The sequence below is a fragment of the Salvelinus fontinalis genome, unplaced genomic scaffold, assembly GCF_029448725.1.
Source record: "Salvelinus fontinalis isolate EN_2023a unplaced genomic scaffold, ASM2944872v1 scaffold_0109, whole genome shotgun sequence".
NCBI classification, from domain to species: domain Eukaryota; kingdom Metazoa; phylum Chordata; class Actinopteri; order Salmoniformes; family Salmonidae; genus Salvelinus; species Salvelinus fontinalis.
Genome location: NW_026600318.1, coordinates 419612 through 429675, shown reverse-complemented (window position 1 = coordinate 429675; position 10064 = coordinate 419612). Strand labels below are relative to the sequence as shown.

Sequence of the window (10064 nt, the reverse complement as noted above, 5' to 3'; positions counted from 1 at the left end):
ATACTGCCATGTGTCTCACCTGCATCCTGAATATACTGCCATGTGTCTCACCTACATCCTGAATATACTGCCATGTGTCTCACCTACATCCTGAATATACTGCCATGTCTCTCACCTACATCCTGAATATACTGCCATGTGTCTCACCTACATCCTGAATATACTGCCATGTGTCTCACCTACATCCTGAATATACTGCCACATGTCTCACCTACATCCTGAATATACTGCCATGTCTCTCACCTACATCCTGAATATACTGCCATGTGTCTAACCTACATCCTGAATATACTGCCATGTCTCCCCTACATCCTGAATATACTGCCATGTGTCTCAACTACATCCTGAATATACTGCCATGTCTCTCACCTACATCCTGAATATACTGCCATGTGTCTCACCTACATCCTGAATATACTGCCATGTGTCTCACCTACATCCTGAATATACTGCCACGTGTCTCAACTACATCCTGAATATACTGCCATGTCTCACCTACATCCTGAATATACTGCCACGTGTCTCACCTACATCCTGAATATACTGCCATGTGTCTCACCTACATCCTGAATATACTGCCATGTGTCTCACCTACATACTGAATATACTGCCACGTGTCTCACCTACATCCTGAATATACTGTCATGTGTCTCACCTACATCCTGAATATACTGCCACGTGTCTCACCTACATCCTGAATATACTGCCATGTCTCTCACCTACATCCTGAATATACTGCCATGTGTCTAACCTACATCCTGAATATACTGCCATGTCTCCCCTACATCCTGAATATACTGCCATGTGTCTCAACTACATCCTGAATATACTGCCATGTCTCTCACCTACATCCTGAATATACTGCCATGTGTCTCACCTACATCCTGAATATACTGCCATGTGTCTCACCTACATCCTGAATATACTGCCACGTGTCTCAACTACATCCTGAATATACTGCCATGTCTCACCTACATCCTGAATATACTGCCACGTGTCTCACCTACATCCTGAATATACTGCCATGTGTCTCACCTACATCCTGAATATACTGCCATGTGTCTCACCTACATCCTGAATATACTTCCATGTCTCACCTGCAGACGTAGTCCTCTCCCTGGACTAAACAGCTGGCATTGTTGTGGCAGGGCGAAGGGCTGCACGGGCCACGTTGCCTCCTGCACTGTCGGCCTGTGGTGCCATCTGAACACTGCCAGACTGAGGCTGCACACTCAGGAGAGGTCTGCAGACACATACAAACACACTTCAGCATATACACAAACACATGTAAAACAAACACACACGTTTGCACGCACAAGCGCAAAAACACACAAAGGACGAAAACAAACCAGGCCTCAAGTCAGCTTGAGAAAACACACTTAGATTAAAGGTAAAGACAGGGTTAGTGGAGACAGATCACACTCCCTAGCAGAACAAGACAGTGTTAATGGAGACAGATCCCTCTCCCTAGCAGAACAAGACAGTGTTAGTGGAGACAGATCACTCTCCCTAGCAGAACAAGACAGTGTTAATGGAGACAGATCACTCTCCCTAGCAGAACAAGACAGTGTTAATGGAGACAGATCCCTCTCCCTAGCAGAACAAGACAGTGTTAATGGAGACAGATCACTCTCCCTAGCAGAACAAGACAGTGTTAGTGGAGACAGATCACTCTCCCTAGCAGAACAAGACAGTGTTAATGGAGACAGATCCCTCTCCCTAGCAGAACAAGACAGTGTTAATGGAGACAGATCCCTCTCCCTAGCAGAACAAGACAGTGTTAATGGAGACAGATCACTCTCCCTAGCAGAACAAGACAGTGTTAATGGAGACAGATCCCTCTCCCCAGCAGAACAAGACAGTGTTAGTGGAGACAGATCACTCTCCCTAGTAGAACAAGACAGTGTTAATGGAGACAGATCCCTCTCCCTAGCAGAACAAGACAGCGTTAATGGAGACAGATCCCTCTCCCCAGCAGAACAAGTGAGTAAAGAACTGTAACAGCACAATGTTAGGGAGTGAAACAGGATAGCTGCAGTGACAGAGAGAGAAGAAGAACTTTGTTTAATGTGACAAGGTGAAAGCTGTACTTTCTGATGATTACTAACTATGCATTTTTTGTATTTCTTTTTTTACTCCCTTTTCCTCCTCAATTTTGATCTTGTCTAATCGCTGCAACTCCCCAACGGGCTCGGAGGCGAAGGTCGAGCCACGGGGGGGGAAACATGACCCACCAAACCGCAATTCTTAACGCCCGCTTAACCCGGAAGCCAGCTGCACCAATGTGTCGGAGGAAATACTGTTCAACTGACGACCGTCGTCAGCCTGCAGGCACCCAGCTCGCCACAAGGAGTCGCTAGAGAGTGATGAGCCAAGTAAAGCCCCCCCGGCCAAACCTTCCCTAACCGGGACGACGCTGAGCCAATTGTGCGCCACCCTGTGGGACTCCCGGTCAAGACCAGTTTTGAAACAACCTGGGATCGAACCCTTGTCTGTAGTGACGCCACTGCGATGCGGGGCCTTCGACTACTGCGCCACTTTAACTATGCATTTAATTTGTTAAATGTCATTAGGTTTTGTATTTTGTGCGCACGTACGTAAAGAAATAGTGTCTTATAAGCCCATTGGGCAACAATTGGTGTTCGAGACAAATAAATAAATCAATCCATCATAGAGAAACTAAGAATAGATGGAGACAGCTAGGCCATTAGCTCGACTAGCGTACTCCAGCTCACATCACATCTCATCAGGAATGATCTTGACAATAATAATATATCTGACTCAAGAGTCAGAGATGATAAAACCAAGATCCTTAATCAGAGAAGATACTAATATTAACAGTTGCTTCGAGTCGCCAAGGCTCTCAGGTTGAAAGATGAGTTGATCTTCATTCAGATGAAGTCCCTTATAGAGATGAGACTGAGGCAGAATCAATGTCTTACAGATCAGGTTGACATACGAGTGCTGCTATGCCATCAACACTGGGCTCCCATTAATGTGACTGTGTTATGGAGGTTGTTATGCATAATCCTGCATCACTCATTAAGGTGTTATGACTGGTTAAGAATGCCTTACGGATTATTCTCGAGTGGGTTGAGAAACCCATTACAAATCGGTTATTGTAAAATCTGTGGCAAATTCCATAATGAAGTCACAAGTGAAGGTCACAAAAAGACAATTAGCCCATTTTAATATTTTTTCTCTCTATGCATCGCCTCTTGCATAATAGAGAAACTATTGGCACTCAGCAGTTGATGATTAAAACCCCTGTCCTGTATCACCGTAACATTTCATAGATAAAAGGCCTGAAATTGAAAACGGACTGTGGCCAACAGACGCCTGCATCTAGAACAAAAGACCCCCTTTCATAAATGCAATTTCAATCTGCCTCTTAAAATATGCAATAGTTAATTCCAGTCTAATCAAAATGGCCACCACAAATAACCAGAGCCACCACCATCATGCTTTCCTTCCCCAAGCCATACTAACCCCCCATTGAAGGCAGAAGTATTCATTGTTGTTTCCAACCTTCAAAAGTACACTCGATCTGCTTCAAAGACTAAGATATTAATTTTCATGTGACATTTCCTATTAAATCAGGCTCTGAGAGGAGGAGGAGGAGGAGGGCTGAGAAGAATGAAGAAGGAGAATTGGGATGCGTCCATAATGACATCTTATTCCCTCTATAGTGCAATACCTTCGACAAGGCCTCTTTGGGCCAGATTGTATGGGCTCTGGTTGAAAGTAGTGCACTATTTAGAGTGACATTTGGGACGTAGAAATAGAGTTCTCACATGTTCCCCCAAGGAGCACGCCTTTTCCCGCTGACATTCGTATGAAAGGCAATTGATGTTAACGGGGGTGTCACAGCGGAGGCCCGTGAATCCCTCCAGACAAGCACAAGCATATCCAGCGGTGCTCTCGGAGCTCTTCTCACACTCTCCGCCATTCCTACATGGGTTGGGATCACAAGATGTCCCACAAGGTGGACCTATGGATGAGAATGAACAGTGGGTTATTGGATAAGATTCCCAGAGGCTTTGAACTTCAATGAATATTTGACAGGTGACAGCTCTCGGGCTGGATGTCAGAGACAGAGCAGAAGTGTCGGTCCAACAACCCATGATAACTCAGGACAGCTGAAAACAATCGGAGAGGTCTCCATAGCTGAGCTCGATAGTCTTTGTTACAGCCATACAAACTTCACGGACACTGTTGGTTCAAGTCAGTCTGATTGAGAGCATGGCCCCAAATAGAGCAAATTATTGTGATAATTTGTTGAGGAAAAACTTGATCTGTTCCTCACTTTAACAACTCTGATTTCAACATTTCATCCCACAGCAACATACAGTTTAAACCAAATAAATATAATTAATTATATTTCTATGGTTTAAACCACAGAGGCAGGAAATACAGCAAAACCACCAGGATGAGGATGTGAACAGTACCTCAGTACCTGGTCAGGGATGTGAACAGTACCTCATTACCTGGTCAGGGATGTGAACAGTACCTCAGTACCTGGTCAGGGATGTGAACAGTACCTCAGTACCTGGTCAGGGCTGTGAACATTACCTCAGTACCTGGTCAGGGATGGGAACAGTACCTCAGTACCTGGTCAGGGATGGAAACAGTACCTCAGTACCAGGTCAGGGATGGAAACAGACCTCAGTACATGGTCAGGGATGTGAACAGTACCTCAGTACCTGGTCAGGGATGTGAACAGTACCTCAGTTCCTGGTCAGGGATGTGAACATTACCTCAGTTCCTGGTCAGGGATGTGAACATTACCTCAGTTCCTGGTCAGGGATGTGAACATTACCTCAGTACCTGGTCAGGGATGTGAACAGTACCTCAGAACCTGGTCAGGGATGGAAACAGTACCTCAGTACCTGGTCAGGGATGGGAACAGTACCTCCGTACCTGGTCAGGGATGTGAACAGTACCTCAGTACCTGGTCAGGGATGGAAACAGTACCTCAGTACCTGGTCAGGGATGGAAACAGTACCTCAGTACCTGGTCAGGGATGTGAACAGTACCTCAGTACCTGGTCAGGGATGTGAACAGTACCTCAGTACCTGGTCAGGGATGTGAACAGTACCTCAGTACCTGGTCAGGGATGGAAACAGTTCCTCAGTACCTGGTCAGGAATGGAAACAGTACCTCAGTACCTGGTCAGGGATGTGAACAGTACCTCAGTTCCTGGTCATTCAGTTCAAGTTAAAAACATTTTCCCCTACTAGTCCTACATGTGAATCACACGCTCTTTAGAGAAAGAGTGTCTTCCTGAACTCAGTGTTTTATTGGGTTTGATGATGGTGTTTTCAAACACATGAGCCATCCTGAAGTATCCCATGTATATGTTTGTCTTCATGTGAATACAAGGCTCCAGGGCTCTCTCTCTCTCCATGACTCTAATTAATAATCAACAGCTTTTCCTAGACTCACTCACTTGTTCCTTGAGCAAAGTCTCCGTACACTACACTGTGTGATCGTCGCAAATGGCACCCTATTCCCTATATAGTGCACTACTTTTGATCAGGGCCCTATGTGACACTATATAGGGAATAGGGTGCTATTTGCGATGCACCCTCCCTATGCTGTATGATCTCTCTTATGCGCTTCTTCCATCTATTTTGGAATGCACAAGTGAATCTGAACTCCACACCAATTCCCACAACCCAAGAGAAGACCCAGGAAGTTGGTATTTCATCTCAGTATAAAAGAAAAATTTATTCTCTTTTTTTTCAAGCATGCAACCAAACCACTAAACCTCATGCAATACCTCCTCTGTTTACTCATAATAAAACTAGGCTATATTCGTTGTGTCAAATTGGCCCTCCTAATGATGCAACTGTCTCTGGCACATAGAGTCAGAGAAGAAGAGCTGGAAACACAAACTGCGTGGTTGGTATGCTCCTTTTCTCCTTAATCTCTTTCTTTCCCTCCTTTTCAATGCTTTTATTGTTATTGTGTTCTGTTCTAATGAGCAAATAGACCTTTTTAAGTAAATCACAGTCTTCTCCAAGTACCTGTACCATTGATGTCCTCCTATTGCATGATCGACATAACAACATGAATAAGACAGAAATGAAAAGATACATCCCCTCAGGGCATAAATTAATGAAACTGCTTATTGGCATTAGGATTCTGTCAAACACTGTTGGCCATTGTACAGCTCTTGATATCTCTGTTGATGTTGTTTCCTGTCCTGAGACTGAAGATACAACAGGTATCACACTGTTTCTGTTCATTTCCGTGGTCCACATATCATCATCCCCATACTACCAGGGGAGGACGCAGAACAAACACCCCAAGCTGCTTAATACATTATTACAGTCGAGAAAAAGGAAATGAGTTGGCAGACTGCCACCACCATCTTTAATATCACAATGGACGTTTAACTGGGGGAGGAAGAGGAAGCATGACTGGTCAAACTGTCTACAGGAAGATATAAGAAAGGTTCAGGATTGACTGGAACATCAGCAGTCTGCCTGTAAGAGTGGTGTCATTTCAACATGGTCTCCTTTCAATATGCCAAAACGGTGACATTTAATCATTGTGACCTACTTGTTGTGTGTATGTACTGAAATGTATGTGGAACTAATAGATGCACACACACACACATTTTTAAATGTATATGTTAATTGTAGTCTTTTGACTGTAATGTATTCTTTGTTATATGTCGGACCCAAGTAAGACTAGCTGTCACCATTGGCGTCGGGTAATGGGGATCCTTATGAATAAAACAATATGTCAGCTGAGCTAACCTCTTACCCTGAACAAAAATATCAACGCAACACGCAACAAATTCAAAGGTTTTACTGAGATAACTGATTTTACTGTAACTGAAATAAATTCATTAGGTCCTAATTTATGGATTTCACATGACTGGGAATACAGATATACATCTGTTGGTCATAGATACCTTTAATAAAAAGGTAGGAGTGTGGATCAGAACCAGTCAGTATCTGGTGTGACCTCCATTTGCCTCATGCAGTGCCACACATCTCCTTCACATTGAGTTGATCAGGCTGCTGACTGTGGATTGTGGAATGTTGTCCCACTCCTCTTCAATGGCTGGGGCAAGTTGCTGGATATTGGCGGGAACTGGAACACGCTGATGTACATGTCGATCCAGAGTAGGGGTGTGAACGTTTAAACATTTTAATGAAGTTGGGATCCTTAAGTAGGCCGTCAAGTGTAAATAAGAATTTGTTCTTAATTAACTTGCCTAGTTAAATAAAGGTTAAATAAAAAATGTATTAATTAAAATCACAGTTCAGTGATCACAAAACATTATTTTCTGTGTTCTAGCCGATAGGCTATAAAGGCCTGGGGAAGTTGTGTAATTCCGTCTCTCTCCCCCTCACACTGGCCTGGCTGCTCTGCCTCACACTGGCCTGGCTGCTCAGCCTCTTTCTCCCTCACACTGGCCTGGCTGCTCAGCCTCTCTCCCCCTCACACTGTCCTGGCTGCTCAGCCTCTCTCCCCCTCACACTGTCCTGGCTGCTCAGCCTCTCTCTCCCTCACACTGGCCTGGCTGCTCCGCCTCTCTCTCCCTCACACTGGCCTGGCTGCTCTGCCTCACACTGGCCTGGCTGCTCAGCCTCTTTCTCCCTCACACTGGCCTGGCTGCTCCACCTCTCTCCCCCTCACACTGTCCTGGCTGCTCAGCCTCTCTCTCCCTCACACTGCCCTGGCTGCTCAGCCTCTCTCTCCCTCACACTGGCCTGGCTGCTCAGCCTCTCTCTCCCTCACACTGCCCTGGCTGCTCAGCCTCTCTCTCCCTCACACTGCCCTGGCTGCTCAGCCTCTCTCTCCCTCACACTGGCCTGGCTGCTCCGCCTCTCTCTCCCTCACACTGGCCTGGCTGCTCCACCCCTCTCTCCCTCACACTGGCCTGGCTGCTCAGCCTCTCTCTCCCTCACACTGGCCTGGCTGCTCAGCCTCTCTCTCCCTCACACTGGCCTGGCTGCTCAGCCTCTCTCTCCCTCACACTGGCCTGGCTGCTCAGCCTCTCTCTCCCTCACACTGGCCTGGCTGCTCAGCCTCTCTCTCCCTCACACTGGCCTGGCTGCTCCGCCTCTCTCTCCCTCACACTGGCCTGGCTGCTCCACCCCTCTCTCCCTCACACTGTCCTGGCTGCTCAGCCTCTCTCTCCCTCACACTGGCCTGGCTGCTCAGCCTCTCTCTCCCTCACACTGGCCTGGCTGCTCAGCCTCTCTCTCCATCACACTGGCCTGGCTGCTCAGCCTCTCGCTCCATCACACTGGCCTGGCTGCTCAGCCTCTCTCTCCCTCACACTGGCCTGGCTGCTCAGCCTCTCTCTCCATCACACTGGCCTGGCTGCTCAGCCTCTCTCTCCCTCACACTGGCCTGGCTGCTCAGCCTCTCTCTCCATCACACTGGCCTGGCTGCTCTGCCTCTCTCTCCCTCACACTGGCCTGGCTGCTCAGCCTCTCTCTCCCTCACACTGGCCTGGCTGCTCAGCCTCTCTCTCCCTCACACTGGCCTGGCTGCTCAGCCTCTCTCTCCCTCACACTGGCCTGGCTGCTCAGCCTCTCTCTCCATCACACTGGCCTGGCTGCTCAGCCTCTCGCTCCCTCACACTGGCCTGGCTGCTCAGCCTCTCGCTCCCTCACACTGGCCTGGCTGCTCAGCCTCTCGCTCCCTCACACTGGCCTGGCTGCTCAGCCTCTCTCTCCCTCACACTGGTCTGGCTGCTCAGCCTCTCTCTCCCTCACACTGGCCTGGCTGCTCAGCCTCTCCCTCCCTCACACTGGCCTGGCTGCTCAGCCTCGCTCTCCCTCACACTGGCCTGGCTGCTCAGCCTCTCTCTCCCTCACACTGGCCTGGCTGCTCAGCCTCTCTCTCCATCACACTGGCCTGGCTGCTCTGCTTCTCTCTCCCTCACACTGGCCTGGCTGCTCAGCCTCTCTCTCCCTTACACTGGCCTGGCTGCTTCGCCTCTCTCTCCCTCACACTGGCCTGGCTGCTCAGCCTCTCTCTCCCTCACACTGGCCTGTCTGCTCCGTCTCTTCCTAATGATGCCAGTGTGTGTTCAGTCTTCGGTCTGTTGCCTGTAGAATATCCTAGCCTATTCATGGCACTAATGTCTTCAAGACAGTTTTGTGAGCATTTTTGTCTCATGAAATGACAGTAGGCTACTGGAAGCCTGTATCCATTACGCTTTTCAGACATAATGGAACATGGCCCCTTGAAAGCGCCTTGGCTACGGCATGTTATTCTGTCTGTTAGGGTAGGCTACACTGTTTTTTAAAAATGCCGACACAAAACCTTCTCTGGTGATATGAACAGACATTTTACTTGTCTGTAAAGGAATGCCGCTTCTGAAGTCCATCTCTAGGAGACCAGAACTGTCAATCAAATAATCTCGAGCTGCTGCTCGCAGCCTGTTTGCCTGCCAACAACACACAGACCACTCTCTCCTCTCTTTTTAAATAGCGTGACTTACCAAGACATTTAGTAGAAAGAAAGCACAATTAGTTACCATAGCATAAACAACAACACAGCAGCTCATCAATCAGGTAACTGTCGTCAGGGAAACCATACCGAACATGTAAAGACCTGATGAAGCACTTTTTTTTAATTTTCTGAAAAGTTATTAATTTTTGCTATCAACATGTTACCATAGCTGTGTTGTATGTCTGTAAAGTTTTACAGTATATGTAAATTCCTTACCCGTCCCTGGCGTTCATACATACGTAAAATGATGGAAAACTATTTTTTTTAAATGTCAGTTTAAACGTTAAGCAAAATTGTCCATTTGTAACATGGCTAATTTAAAGCATCCCAAACACGCTCAGTGTGTGGCATGTCTGGTGAGTATGCAGGCCATGGAAGGGACTTTTTCAGCTTCCAGTTGAGGTGTACAGATGCTTGCGATATGGAGTCGTGCATTATCATGCTGAAACATGAAATGGTGGCGGAGAAAGAATGGCACGACAATAGGCCTCAGGATCTCTTCACGGCATCGCTGTGCCTTCAAATTGCTATCGATAAAATGCAATTGCGTTCATTGTCCGTAGCTTATTTCTGCTCAT

The 10064-nt window shown here is 47.1% G+C and overlaps 1 protein-coding gene across 1 annotated transcript in view; it reads right to left on the bottom strand.

Moving 5' to 3' along the window:
- Positions 1-1097: 1097 nt before the first annotated feature.
- The window catches only part of LOC129843308 (protein eyes shut homolog), a gene marked incomplete at its 3' end in the record, with an annotated part of 32709 nt that continues 23742 nt past the window's right edge, over positions 1098-10064 (bottom strand). The window contains exons 3-4 of the mRNA XM_055911935.1: positions 3795-3991; positions 1098-1243 (exon numbers count right to left, since the gene is read on the bottom strand). Coding sequence (XP_055767910.1) covers positions 1098-1243; positions 3795-3991 — 343 coding nt within the window. The remainder of the gene's footprint in view (positions 1244-3794; positions 3992-10064) is intronic.